The sequence below is a fragment of the Saccopteryx bilineata genome, chromosome 8 (genome assembly GCF_036850765.1).
Source record: "Saccopteryx bilineata isolate mSacBil1 chromosome 8, mSacBil1_pri_phased_curated, whole genome shotgun sequence".
In the NCBI taxonomy this organism is placed as follows: Eukaryota; Metazoa; Chordata; class Mammalia; order Chiroptera; family Emballonuridae; genus Saccopteryx; species Saccopteryx bilineata.
In genome coordinates, this window is record NC_089497.1 from 68,435,565 (window position 1) to 68,450,220 (window position 14,656).

The following is a 14,656-nucleotide window of genomic DNA, read 5'->3' on the forward strand; positions in this document are numbered from 1 at the left end:
AACAGCTGATAATACAAATGTAAATTTTCAAGAGTTACTCCAAAAGAAAATACTAGGAATAGGTTGTAATGCACATATTTTGTCAAATGCAATCAACACAGAGTCATGTGCCATGCCAACTGATGTAGAAGTAATAATAACTACAATTTATTTGCATTTTAGTAATTTTACCATTCATGTTGCTACTTTCAAACAATTTTGTGAAGAAGCAAATGTTGAATACAAAAAATTTTTAGGATATTCAAAAGTTAGATGGCTTGCTCTAACACTTGCTATAGAGTGTATTCTACAATTATTTGAGCCTCTCTATTCATATTTTTTTAAGTTTAGACAAATGTTCTAAAATCCTAGAATTGTTTTTCAATAATAAAATATCTGAGATATTAATGTATTTTGTACATAATCAAGCATCTATTTTTCCCAAAACAATTCAAAAGATTGAAGGTGAACACATTTCAGCTACAGAAGTTAAGCTTATTTTGATTGACTTTATCCTTCAATATAAATCTTTTGAAGAGCCTGACCTTTGGTGGCGCAGTGGGTAAAGTGTCGACTTCGAATGCTGAGGCCGTCGGTTCAAAACCCGGGCTTGCCTGGTCAAGGCACATATGGGAGTTGATGCTTCCAGATCCTCCCTCCTTCTCCCTCCTCTCTCTCCCTCTCTCTGTCCTCTCTAAAAATGAATGAATAAATAAATTAATTAATTAAAAATCTTTTGAAGAAAAACTTTTATTTTTTTTAATTTTTTTAAAAAAATTTCTTCTTTTAATTATAAAAGGAAAATTGTCAGACTTAGAGGAATCAGATTTGGGCATAACAGAAAAGTTTATCAAAGAAGTTCAGAATTTTTACTAGACATGTTTTCAATATATCAAAAAATAATCTGAAACAAACATCACAGGAAATAACAGTTTTCAATGGTGTTTTTTTACTTCATTGCAAGTATATTGAACAGATATTGAATCTTGTCGAGTTTTTATCTAAAGAAATGCCAGACATCAAAATAGACGACAATTGTCTCTTTGAAGAAATTAGAAGACTGATTGTATATTTAAATTCTGAAAAATTAATACAATGGGAAAATGAACACGTCAAAATTGATAAAAGATAGGTGGAAATATTCGGCCATTTCAAAATTGACCATAGTCCATGTAAAAATTTATTTATTCTTGTTCAATTTACATTGTGCTGCCTTGGAACTAATGCAGCAGTTGAAAGAGTTTTTCTCAATTGCTAATGATTTTTGGACAAATGAGAAGTCGAGATTGAATGTTGATACTCAGCTGCAGCACTTGCCGTATAATTCAATATGAAGAATATTTCCTGTTCAGATATTTCCAATATGTTGTTACAAGATGATTCATTGACAAAAAAATATTTAATAGAAAATTACATAATGTTATCTAAATGAGTATTTTTTTCTTACAATTATTATTATTAAATAGGCATGTAAGCATAATTACAATATAAAATATTACAAGTGTTTTTTGTGTTTTTTTTTTTTTAATTTTTTACAGAGACAGAGAGAGAGTCAGAGAGAGGGATAGTCAGGGACAGACAGACAGGAACAAAGAAAGATGAGAAGCATCAATCATCAGTTTTTCACTGTGACATCTTAATTGTTCATTGATTACTTTCTCATATATGCCCTGACTGCGGGCCTTCAGCAGACTGAGTAACCCCTTGCTCGAGTCAGCAACCTTGGGTCCAAGCTGGTGAGCTTTGCTCAAACCAGATGAGCCCGTGCTCAAGCTGGCGACCTCGGGGTCTCTAACCTGGGTCCTCCTCATCCCAGTCCGACGCTCTATCCACTGCGCCACTACCTGGTCAGGCACAAATGTTTTTATTATGCATTTATCATATTATAGTGTATTATTGTTGCAATGAATAAAATGTTTCTTTTATTTATGATATTGTTTTTGTTCAATTTATTTTTGTAAAAAAGTTGGTCACTTTATTCTATGATCTTGTCCTCAGTTTGATAGAAGTTCCTCCTTCCCAATGCTGCAACATGAAGGGATATCTCTTCACTTTTCTGTGGGATGCCTTCCTGCACGGGAGACTTTGCCTCTTCCTAGAAGAGGAATGGTGTTTCTATGTCAATCAATCAGGCCTAGTTAGAGAGGCAGATCTAACTGAAAGAGCTGTTAAGATAAGAGAATGTCAACCTAACACCTGGGATGCTTGGTTAAACTGTTGTAAAGTAGTGTACTTTAATCCATGGGTTACATAGAGACACCAAGGCGGGATACAGAAGAAATTTTTTGTTTGTTTGTTTTTGTTTTTGTGGCAGAGACAGAGAGAGTCAGAGAGAGGGATAGTCAGGAAGGGAGAGATGAGAAACGTCAATTCTTCATCGCAGCTCCTTAGTTGTTCATTGATTGCTTTCTCACATGTGCCTTGACCAGGGGGCTACAACAGACCGAGTGACTCCTTGCTCGAGCCAGCGATCTTGGGCTCAAGCTGGTGACCTCAGGGTCTCGAACCTGGGTCCTCCACATCCCAGTCCGATGCTCTAGCCACTGCGCCACCACCTAGTCAGGTCAGAAGAAATTTTTTTTTTAAATTTTTTATTTATTCATTTTAGAGAGGAGAGGGAGAGACAGAGAGAGAGAGAGACAGAGAGAGACAGAGAGAGACAGAGAGAGACGAGGAGAGGAGCTGGAAGCATCAACTCCCATATGTTCCTTGACCAGGCAAGCCCAGGGTTTCGAACCTGCGACCTCAGCATTTCCAGGTCAACGCTTTATCCACTGCGCCACCACAGGTCAGGCAAGACGAAATTTTAAAGGAGTTTATTTATTAGCTGGCTAGCTACACGGGGTACAATCCCAAATCATGTAGAAAGTTCCTACAATTCTGTGACTGATCTTATAGGCCAAATCACATAAGTGTTGGGGTGGGTAAGGAGGGGCTCGTGATCCCTTTGTCTAGAGCAGCGGTAGTCAACCTGGTCCCTACCGCCCACTAGTGGGCATTCCAGCTTTCATGGTGGGCGGTAGCGGAGCAACCAAAGTATAAATAAAAAGATAGATTTTACTATAGTAAGTTGTTTTATAAAGATTTATTCTGCCAAACTTAAAAAAATCCGACATAAAGTACTTGGTAAGTAATTATTATTATATGCTTTAACTTGCTGTAACTCTGTTTTATATATTTTATAAAGTAGAGTTACTTCCCTACTTTATTAAAAAAAAATTTTTTATTATTATTTTTTTACTTTTTTTTTTTTACTTCCCTACTATATAAATCACCATTACTGTGGAATCGGTGGGCGGTTAGAAAATTTTACTACTAACAGAGATACAAAAGTGGGTGGTAGGTATAAAAAGGTTGACTACCCCTGGTCTAGAGGTATAGTTACTCTCATGACTTTAGAATATACTATAGGAATTCTTTGTTTTTTTTGTTTTTGTTTTTAATTTTTTCTTTATTTTTTATTTATTCATTTTAGACAGGAGAGGGAGAGACAGAGAGAGAGGAGAGACAGAGAGAGAGAAGGGGGGAGGAGCTGGAAGCATCAACTCCCATATGTGCCTTGACCAGGCAAGCCCAGGGTTTCGAACCAGCAACCTCAGCATTTCCAGGTCGACGCTTTACCCACTGCGCCACCACAGGTCAGGCAATTCTTTGTTTTTTAACAGAGACAGAGAGAGCCAGAGAGAGGGATAGATAGGCACAGATAGACAGGAACAGAGAGAAATGAGAAGCATCAATCATTAGGTTTTCATTGCGTTGTTCCTTGATAGATTTCTCATATGTGCCTTGACCATGGGGCTACAGCAGACCGAGTAACCGACCTTGGGCTCAAGCTGGTAAGCTTTTGCTTAAACCAGATGAGCCTGCCCTCAAGCTGGCGACCTCGGGGTCTTGAACCTAGGTCCTCTGCATCCCAGTCCAATGCTCTATCCACTGCGCCACCACCTGGTCAGGCTACTATAGGAATTCTTTTTTTTTTTTTGTATTTTTCTGAAGTTGAAAACAGGGATGCAGTCAGACAGATTCCCGCATGCGCCTGACCGGGATCCACCCGGCATGCTCACCAGGGGGCGATGCTCTGCCTATCTGGGGCATTGCTCTGTTGCAACCAGAGCCATTCTAGCGCCTGAGGCAGAGGCCATAGAGCCATCCTCAGCGCCTGGGTCAACTTTGCTCCAATGGAGCCTTGGCTGCGGGAGGGGAAGAGATAGACAGAAAGGAAGGAGAGGGGGAGGGGTGGAGAAGCAGATGGGCACTTCTCCTGTGTGCCCTGGCTGGGAATCGAACCCGGGACCCCTGCACGCCAGGCCGATGCTCTACCACTGAGCCAACCGGTCAGGGCTTAGGAATTCTTTTTATTTTTTTTAATTTTTTTTAATTTTTATTTATTTATTCATTTTTAGAGAGGAGAGAGAGAGAGAGAGAGAGAGAGAGGAGAGACAGAGAGAGAGAAGGGGGGAGGAGCTGGAAGCATCAACTCCCATAGGTGCCTTGACCAGGCAAGCCCAGGGTTTCGAACTGGCGACCTCAGCATCTCTAGGTCGACATTTTATCCACTGCGCCACCACAGGTCAGGCTTTTTTTTAATTTTTTTTAAATTTTTTTTTTTTTTTTAAATTTTTATTTATTTATTCATTTTAGAGAGGAGGGGGGAGATAGATAGATAGAGAGAGAGATTGAGAGAGAGAGAGAGAGAAGGGGGAGGAGCAGGAAGCATCAACTCCCATATGTGCCTTGACCAGGCAAGCCCAGGGTTTTGAACCGGCAACCTCAGTGTTTCTAGGTTGACGCTTTATCCACTGCGCCACCACAGGTCAGGCAAATTTTTATCAGGGCTTAGGAATTCTTGATGAAGGTACATAAACATTGTTTTCTAAGGTTTTTAGATAAATTCTATCTTCTTTGCTCTGTGTGGCAAATGGCTCCAGGCTCCTTTTCGGAGAATTCTAGGAATTAGCTAAACTATGACTAGATGACCCAGTTGTTCTTGTAAATCAGGAAGCTCCTGCATATTTTTCTTTCCATTCTCTACAGAAAGGAGGGGTAAGACGTCTGACTTTTCCTCTTTAAAATGGCATTGCTAATACTAAGTTGTACAGTTCCTTGGCACCTTATCACAAAACAAGATCAATTGGTATGCATTACTACTCACTTTCGTTGGTCTTATAGCCCTCTTCATCCTTGCTTTAATTTTTGTACCCTGTTTTGTTTGCTTCCTTCCTTCTTTTCTCCAGTACCACCTTAGGGCATTTACAGACCAATCCATTGGAGAGATTATGCTACTTCAAGCCAGCATTTCATACTAGTCCCTAGCCAGAACCTCAGAAGAAAGGTATAGACAACCAGCCAACTCTCATTCATTCCTTCCCTCGAAATGCTTCAGCAACCCTAACAAGCAGCAAGTAGCTATGGAAGAAGAGACCTCTGGCCCTTTTCCTTAAACAACAAAAGGCTGGAATGTTAGGTTTGAGTCCAGGACTCCTTATCAAAACCTCAATTAGCCAGGAAAAACTTACAATGGTTTGGCTCCAGGGTGGTTCCCATAGCTCTCCTCTCATTACTTATCTAAACATTCTGTTGCTTAGTGACCAACCATCTCTCTGCCCCAGGGTTCCCTGTCAAGGCTAACTTCCTGGCTTCCTGTCAAGGCTAACCTCCTGGCTAGCTTTGCTCACTAACCCTATAAAGGCTTGACTCTAGGTTTTAGGGGCTGACATTATTTAGGACTCAGCCCATCTGTTCACAGATGCCCCAATAAATTGTTTTTTCCCTATGTCTGGCCTGGTTTCCTTCTTAGCACAACCTAACAGTAGGTATATAATTGAACTTAATGAAGTGTTCTTAATAAAAGCTAAAGACTTCCCTATGAGGAATGAGTGTGTAAATTAACATAAAAGAGTAGTTTTGTATACACAGGCCAATAGAACACTAACTGGATTTGTTTCATTCACAAGAACAGGAGAGGAAAATATCTCAAATCACACTTGATTTCAACACACCAAGCCAAATGACTAATAAACCTCCCACAAAGAATGAAACTATTTTGAATTCGTCATTCTGCAAATATGTATTCTAATATTAAGATATGCATAAAATTGTGTAAGGTAGAAACACACCAGACTTTTATTGAAAAGAGGAGGAGTCAAATATCCTGAAAGGGTTGGGACCTGCTTCAGTCCCTCAGGAACTTCCTGTTGTCACCACACCTCCGGATTAGTTATCTGAACTCTCTCTGAGCAAAGCCCTCAGTTGAAACTCTAAGGCTCTACGAAGCAAATCTTTGTTGTGACCATGACACATACTCTCTCCAGTTTCCATATGCTGAGATTCATCTTCTTCATCAGTCTGATGTGCTTGGTGAGATCAGGTAGGTCATTTATGAATGGTTCCCTTCATTATTGAAAAAACTTTACTAGTATTAATGTCATAATGCATTTTATCATCCCAGTTCCTTAATGGACTTTTTAAGTTTCAGCCAATCATTTTTAAGAAAAAAGATACAGATGAAATGAATTTTCTAATTCTGAAAAAAACCTTTTTTTCTCAGGAATAAAAAAAGTTTCATTTCTTTGAATTAACTTGTTCCTCTGAGGTACAAAAATGAAATATGTTGAAAAATCTAGAATACTGTTCTTTTTTTTCATAGTTAAATTTTCTGTGCCTTTTCACCTCTATGAAATAAGGTTATTTATTTTCTGGTAATTGTAATTTTTTATTAGAAGTTGTAACATATGAGGGTAGGATTTTTTGCTTTTGATTTTTATATCATTTTATTTATTGATTTGAGAGAGAGAGAGGGAGAAAGAGAAACTTCAATTTGTTGTTCCACTTATTCATGCATTCATTAGTTGATTCTTGTTTGTGCCCTGACTGGGGATCGAACCTGCCACCTTGGCATATTGGGAGGATGCTCTAATCACTGCACTCCCCGGCCAGAGCTAGAGGGTAGGTTTTTGTAGTTTTCATGCATTGAAATTGTTCTTACAGAAAAACATAATTTTTATATATGTAACCCCCTTAGAATGGTGCTTGACATATTGATAGCTTAAAAATCATTAATCATAATTAATTATTAAAAAAGTAAAAATTTACCACTAACAAAAGTAAAGTGAAAAGACTTTTAAAATACTTAACACCTCATCTCTCAGTCTTTTTAGGGACCCATTTCTTTTTCACACAGGTTATGCTAATGTGTTACAATTTTTTTGAAGGAAAATATGTTATATATTAAGAACCATAAAAATGCTCATTCCCTTTTGAAGTAGTAAAACCATTGCTAGGAATTTATTCTAAAGAAATACTTTTTAAAAGAAAAAGAACTTATATACACATATGATTCTGTTATTTATAATAACTTGAAACTATATACAATAGAAATATACCTGTGTACAGGAATGGGTTAGGTACAGTACATCTACTTTTTAAAGAATTTTTATTTATTAATTTTATTTATTTATTTTTAGATATATATATTTAAATATATATTTAAACCAGGGTTTCGAACCGGCGAACTCAGCATTTCAAGGTTGACGCTTTATCCACTGCACCACCACAGGTCAGGCCTATTTATTAATTTTAGAGAGAGAGGAAGGGAGAGAGATATACTCTTGTATGTACCCTGAGAATCAAACCAGCAACCTCTGTGCTTTGGGACAAAGCTCAAACCAACCGAGATATCCAGCCAGAGCCAGTATATCTACTTAAAAAAAAAAGCTTGTAAAATAGTTTTGAAGGCCTGAAGGCCCTGGCTGGGTAGCTCAGTTAGTTAGTTAGAGAATTGTCCCAGTATGCCAAGGCTGAGGGCTTGATCCCTGGTCAGAGCCATTCATAAATGCTTAAATAAGTGGAACAACAAATCTGATGTTTTTTATTTCTCTCTCTCTTCCCTTTCCTCTCTTTCTAAAATCAATAAATAAGAATTTAAAACTAAAATAATTTTGAAACTAAGCAGAAATGTGCAAACATGTTTATAAAATAATGCAAAGTAGGAAAAGCAGAATTCAAATTTGTAGACAAGCTGAAATTTTAACTATGTTAAAATTATGTATGTATGCCTATAAATAAAGCTTAGAAGGGAAATGGAAAAATTAAAACAGTTGTATTAGAATTTCAGGCTTAGTAATATACATATATTTTTGCTTAATCCCTTTATCTTTTCCACTCAGCCTCCAAAACCACCCCCCTCTGATAGCTGTCAGTCTATTCTCTAACTATAAGTCTATTTCTGTTTTTTTAGTTTATTAGATTCCACATATGAGTGAAATCATATGGTACTTGTCTTTCTCTGACTGGCTTATTTTACTTAGCATGATAATCTCCAGGTCCATCCATGCTATCACAAAGGGTAAGATTTCCTTTTTTTTTTACAGCCTAAGACTATTCCACTGTGTAAATGCACCACAGCTTTTTTTTTTTTCTTTTTACAAAGACAGAGAGAGAGAGAGAGTCAGAGAGAGGGATAGATAGGGACAGGCAGGAATGGAGAGAGATGGGAAGCATCAATCATTAGTTTTTTGTTGCAACACCTTAGTTTTCTCATATGTGCCTTGACTGCGGACCTTCAGTAGACCAAGTAACCCTTTGCTGGGGCCAGTGACCTTGGGTTCAAGCTGGTGAGCTTTTGCTCAAACCAGATGAGCTCGCGCTCAAGCTGGGGACCTCGGGATCTCGAACCTGGGTCCTCCACATCCCAGTCCGGCGCTCTATCCACTGCGCCACCACAGCTTTTTATCCACTCGTCTACTGATGGTCACTTGGGCTGCTTCCAAATCTTAACTATTGTAAATAATTCTGCAATGAACATAAGGGTACATATATTCTTTCAAATTAGTATTTTGTGTTTCTTCAGATATATTTCCAGAAGTGGAATAATGGGGTCAGGAAATAAATTTTCTTACTTTGTGCTTTTGAAGTTGATTTAACAGTAAGTTAAAATTTAACTAGTGATGATATCTTTAACTGAGAAATCAACATTTTAAAAGCATGTTTATCTTTTCTTTTTTTTAATTTTAAAAATGAACATAAATTTAGGAGTAGCATAAAAAGAGACCAGATCAACCATAACACAAAAACCTAGTAATGACTTGTGGTCACTTCTTCCAGTCTCACATTATTTATGTCTATTTACAAAGTAGAAACTTAAGTTTTTGTGACCTTTTTACTTAATATTATCTCATTAATAAAGTCTTATTTTAAATTGCTTCTAGAAGACTCACTGCTGCATGATAGAATCTAAGCAGACAGACACACCACAATAAATTTCTGTGGCTAGAAGGAAATAACATAATTACAGCTGTAAACTTAATCTAACTTCTCAGTATCTGCAAAACTGTGACCTTGGAACTCTTATGGGGGAGGGTGTTGAATAACACGCTTCTAATAGCAAGAATTATTAATCACTTTTTGCTTTTATTTTGTTTGCCTTGCAGTCCAAAAATTAGCAAGTGTTGGGAGGTAATTCAGAAATCCCAAGGATGCAAGTCATTTAATTTTGGAGATTTTTGTTTTGTTCTAACCTCTGTGAAATCCTGACGGGAATGTTTGCCATCATCTTAGAAGTGTACAAGGCAAACTCTAGTGCACACCAGAATTACCCCAGAAATTTGTTGAAAACACCGAGACTCTAACCGCAGAGATCAGACTCAGGAGACCCTGGAATATGCATTGTTAATAAACCCTCAAGGTTTTTCAGCTACAGGTTGTCCAAGGAATATGGTCTGATGTTAAAGTAAGGCTGTTTTCCTTTTTTTTTTTAAAGGTCAACTATTTTTGCTTTGTTTAAGATTTTTTATTTATTCATTATAGAGAGGAGAGAGAGAGAGAGAGAGAGAGAGAGAGAGAGAGAGAAGAGGGAGGAGCAGGAAGCATCAACTCCCATATATGCCTTGACCAGGCAAGCCCAGGGTTTTGAACCGGCAACCTCAGCATTTCCAGGTTGACGCTTTATCCACTGCACCACCACAGGTCAGGCCTGGCTGTTTTCATAAGTAGTTTTTAATTTTTTTTATTTTTATTTATTCATTTTTAGAGAGGAGAGAGAGAGGGCGAGAGAGAGACAGAGAAAGAGAAGGGGGGAGGAGCTGGAAGCATCAACTCCCATATGTGCCTTGACCAGGCAGGCCCAGGGTTTTGAACCGGCGACCTCAGCATTTCCAGGTCGACGCTTTATCCATTGCGCCACGACAGGTCAGGCCATAAGTAGTTTTTAAAGTTACTCTGTTATCAATATTTCGGCCTACGGTAACATGTAAAACTAGGTAGATATTTTCTTAGAGAAAAGAGCTTAGTGTCAAACACAGAGAATTATTTCTTAATGTACTGAAAATCCTCTCCAACTGATTTATAATTTTGTGTGTGTGTGACTCATCTTTCTCTAACGCAAAGGAAAGGTGAGTGGGGGGTTATGAATGCACATACTTTGCACATGATTAAGAGATGAGAATGAAGAAACCTGGCATCTGATTTGTTTTCTAAATTGTATCCTAAAGAAATATAAGCCAGGCATTAAAAGCAGAGATGTCTTTCCAGCCAAGATGGCATTGTGCCCGGGTACTTTTTGCCGCCTCTGCCCCGGGGGCGGGGCTGCAGTGGTAAGAGACCAGAGAAATTCCCTGGCTCCTGTGAATTCCTCACAGTTTAGCTCAGGACAGGTTTTTAACGCCAAAATCAGGTGGTCCTTTGTATAAAAATATACATTGAGTTACTTTATATACTTAAAAAATTAAGTAGAATTTCATGGCAAGGACATGTCACCTTCCCCTTTTAATTTATCTTTTAAAAATCTCATATTCTGGCCCTGGCCGGTTGGCTCAGTGGTAGAGCGTCGGCCTGGCATGCAGAAGTCCCAGGTTCAATTCCCAGCCAGGGCACACAGGAGAAGCACCTATCTGCTTCTCCACCCTTCCCCCTCTCCTTCCTCTCTGTCTCTCTCTTCCCCTCACGCAGCTGAGGCTCCATTGGAACAAAGATGGCCCGGGCGCTGGGGATGGCTCCATGGCCTCTGCCTCAGGCGCTAGAATGGCTCTGGTTGCAACAGAGCGATGCCCTGGATGGGCAGAGCATTGCCCCCTGGTGGGCATGCTGGGTGGATCCCGGTTGGGCGCATGCGGGAGTCTGTCTGACTGCCTCCCCGTTTTCAGCTTCGGAAAAAATACAAAAAAACAAAACAAAACAAAAAACAAAAAAACTCATATTCTGATTTCTCCAATGCAAATTTTCTGGCTTAAAAGAGATTTTTATTTCTGGGACTTTTGGAAATTCATTTTTTCTTTCTTTCTTTCTTTCTTTCTTTCTTTCTTTCTTTCTTTCTTTCTTTCTTTCTTTCTTTCTCTCTTTCTTTCATTTTAGTGAGAAGTGGGGAGGCAAAGAGACAGACTCCCACATGCATCCCACTGAGATCCACCCAGCATACTCACTAGGGGGCGATGCTCTGTCCATCTGGGGCATTGCTCCTGTTGCAACTGGAACCATTTTAGCACCTGAGATGGAAGCCATGGAGCCATCCTCAGCACCTGAAGCCATCTCGCTCGAGCCAATCAAGCCATGGCTAGGGGCTGGGGGGGGGGTGGAGAGAGAGAGAGAGAGAGAAGCAAGAGGGGGAGGGGTGGAGAAGCAGATGGTTGCTTCTCCTGTGTGCCCTGACAAGTAATCAAAACCAGGACATCCACATGCTAGCGTGACACTCTAGCACTGAGCCAATAGGTCGAGGCCTGGAAATTCTTTCAGAAAAGTATTTTCAAGCAAACATATGAGTGTGCTCAGTATGGCTTACTGGAAACATCGCGGCTCCATCAGTTAACATATGCAGAATGCTGAACAAATCATCTCTTACTCTTGGTCTGAATCTCTAGACATTTTCAGGCAGCATTGAGCCAGTATACCTGACTTTAAACCTCTGTTCTTTTTTTTTTTTTCTTATGGCAGAGACAGATAGAGTCAGAGAGAGGGACAGACAGACAGGAAGGGAGAGAGATGAGAAACATCAATTCTTTGTTGCGGCTCCTTCGTTGTTCATTGATTGCTTTCTCATATGTGCCTTGACTGGGAGGCTACAGCGGACCAAGTGGCCCTTTGCTCGAGCCAGCGACCTCGGGCTCAAGCGGGTGAGCTTTGCTCAAACCAGATGAGCCTGCGCTCAAGCTTGGGTTTCGAACCTGGTCCTCTGCATCCCAGTTTGACGCTCTATCCACCGTGCCACTGCCTGATCAGGCTGTACTTCTGTTCTAAAGAAGTTATTAACACACATCTGTGTCATATTTGAGGGTGGTGTGGTAATGGGGAATGATCGCTGGCTTGAACATGCTTTGGAACCCAAAACTTGAAATAAAAGAAGTATGTGTCAGAGCCATGCTTGCTTTACTTTCTGTCTAGATACCATGCAGCAAAGTTAAATTAGGTGGAATTTCATGGCTGTCACTTGGGTTTGGAAGTTAGTGGACTGAATGTCATCAACCGTTGGTCCAAGTGAAACTGATATTTTTATTTTTAATAACCTAATTCAGCCATATTGAATGGTGTAATATGAATTCACCTTTGCTTATTGACTCTTATAGAATATCAGAACTTTCTATTTTATTTTTTAATTAAACTTACTTATTGATTTTTATTATTTTTTATTTATTCATTTTAGAGAGGAGAGAGAGAGAAAAGTGGGGAGGAGCAGGAAGCATCAACTCCCATATGTGCCTTGACCAAGCAAGCCCAGGGTTTAGAACCGGTGACCTCAGCATTTCAGGTTGACACTTTATCCACTGCGCCACCACAGGTCAGGCTATTTATTGATTTTAGAGAAAGAGAGAGAGAGAGAGAGAGAGAGAGAGATACAGGAACATTGGTCTGTTTCTGTATATGCCCTGACCAGGAATTGAACCCACAGCCTCTGAGCATCGGGACAATGCTCTAACCAACCAAGCTATCCAGTCAAGGCAGAACTTTCTCTCTTCTTGCACATAATCACAATTCTTTATCAGTGGGTTATTTCTGTCCACAACTCCATCATCTTTTTGGATGTGAATGAAGTGTTTCCTCTTTCTGTAGAAATTTTCCATCAATCAGAAATGTGGGAATATTATCAGGTCTTCCAAAAACAGGTAGAAACTAAAAAGCCAGTACTGAGTGTGACATTTGGACAGCATGGGCAGCTTTATGTAGTTTCAGGGCAGTGTGCCTTGTGAAGACAGAGCGAAGGAGCCTTTGGAAGTTTCATCCGGGGTTGTCAGTGCTTAAGCTGATTGACCTTCAGGGACTTTCTAACTGACTCATGAAATAAGCCAATCTAGGAAAACAGCTGTCTGTTTTCTGGGTTGTTTCCTAGAAGAAATATAGCTGGTGGTTAAAAGCAGAAATGTCCTTTCAATCAAGAGGGCATTTTGTCAATCCAATTTTCTCAAGCAAAGAGAAAAGTATATATGTCATATTTAGTCCCTAAGCCTGCACATGAATGGGTACAGACCCACCTCTCCACAAAAAAAATGAGCATGGTGGGGGCTTTATTTAACCTTCAGTGATAGAGATGAGATCCATCAACCTCAGTCTCCAAGGAGAAAGAAAACAAATTGGAAAACTGAGGGCCTGTTTTGATTTGGACAGAAAAAGTAAAACCTCTACCCCATCATCTTCAAAAGACTTCATCTTTTCACCTTGGCCTTTCCTATATAATTCACATACCATGCATTTCACCCATTTAAAGTGTACAATTCAGTGAGGTTTTTTTGTATATTCACAGATATATGCAATCATCACTAGTCGATTTTAGACCACTTTTTAATTTTATTTATTTATTTTTTTTTACAGAGACAGAGAGTGAGTCAGAGAGAAGGATAGACAGGGACAGACAGGAACGGAGAGAGATGAGAAGCATCAATCATTAGTTTTTCATTGTGCGTTGCAACACCTTAGTTGTTCATTGATTGCTTTCTCATATGTGCCTTGACTGTGGGCCTTCAGCAGACCGAGCAACCCCTTGCTGGAGCCAGCGACCTTGGGTACAAGCTGGTGAGCTTCGCTCAAACCAGATGAGCCCGCGCTCAAGCTGGCGACCTTGGGGTCTCAAACCTGGGTCCTTCCGCATCCCAGTCCGACACTCTATCCACTGTGCCACCACCAGGTCAGGCAGACCACTTTTATAAACTTAGAAAGGAAGCCAGTGCCCTTTAGCTAGTGCACCCCAATTTCCCTCTCTCCCCATACCCCTGCCTTATGCAAGCACTAGTTTGCTTCTTGTTTTTATAGAATTAACCATTCAAAACATTTCATATAAATGGAATCACATAATATGTGTTTTGTGTGCGTGTGTGTGACCGGCTTCTTTCACTTACCAAAATATTTTCAAGATTTATCTTTATTGTAGCATACGGAATGATGTTTGTTAACTAAAGGGTATTTAATTACCAAGAAAATTCCTGCTTGAAATAAAGGTGATGAAACAACTATGTGGTCAACATTTTAATTATAAGACAAAGGATGGTTATTTTTAGGTCTTTTAATTGACATTAAAAAGTTTTAGCCTGACTTGTGGTGGTGAAGTGGATAGGGTGTTGACCTGGAATGCTGAGGTTGCCAGTTGGAAACCCTGGGCTTGCCTGGTCAAGGCACATTTAAGAAGCAACTACTATGAGTTGAGGCTTCCCGCTCCTCCCCCCCCCCCTTCTTTCTCTCCTCTCTCTAAAATCAATAAATA

General features: G+C 39.5%; 1 protein-coding gene across 1 annotated transcript in view; it reads left to right on the forward strand.

Moving 5' to 3' along the window:
• The first annotated feature begins 6,183 nt into the window (after nt 1-6,183).
• The window catches only part of LIPH (lipase H), a 63,016-nt gene continuing 54,543 nt past the window's right edge, over nt 6,184-14,656 (forward strand). Inside the window, exon 1 of the mRNA XM_066241495.1 lies at nt 6,184-6,346. Within this exon, the coding sequence (XP_066097592.1) occupies nt 6,271-6,346 (76 nt within the window). The 5' untranslated portion in view covers nt 6,184-6,270. The remainder of the gene's footprint in view (nt 6,347-14,656) is intronic.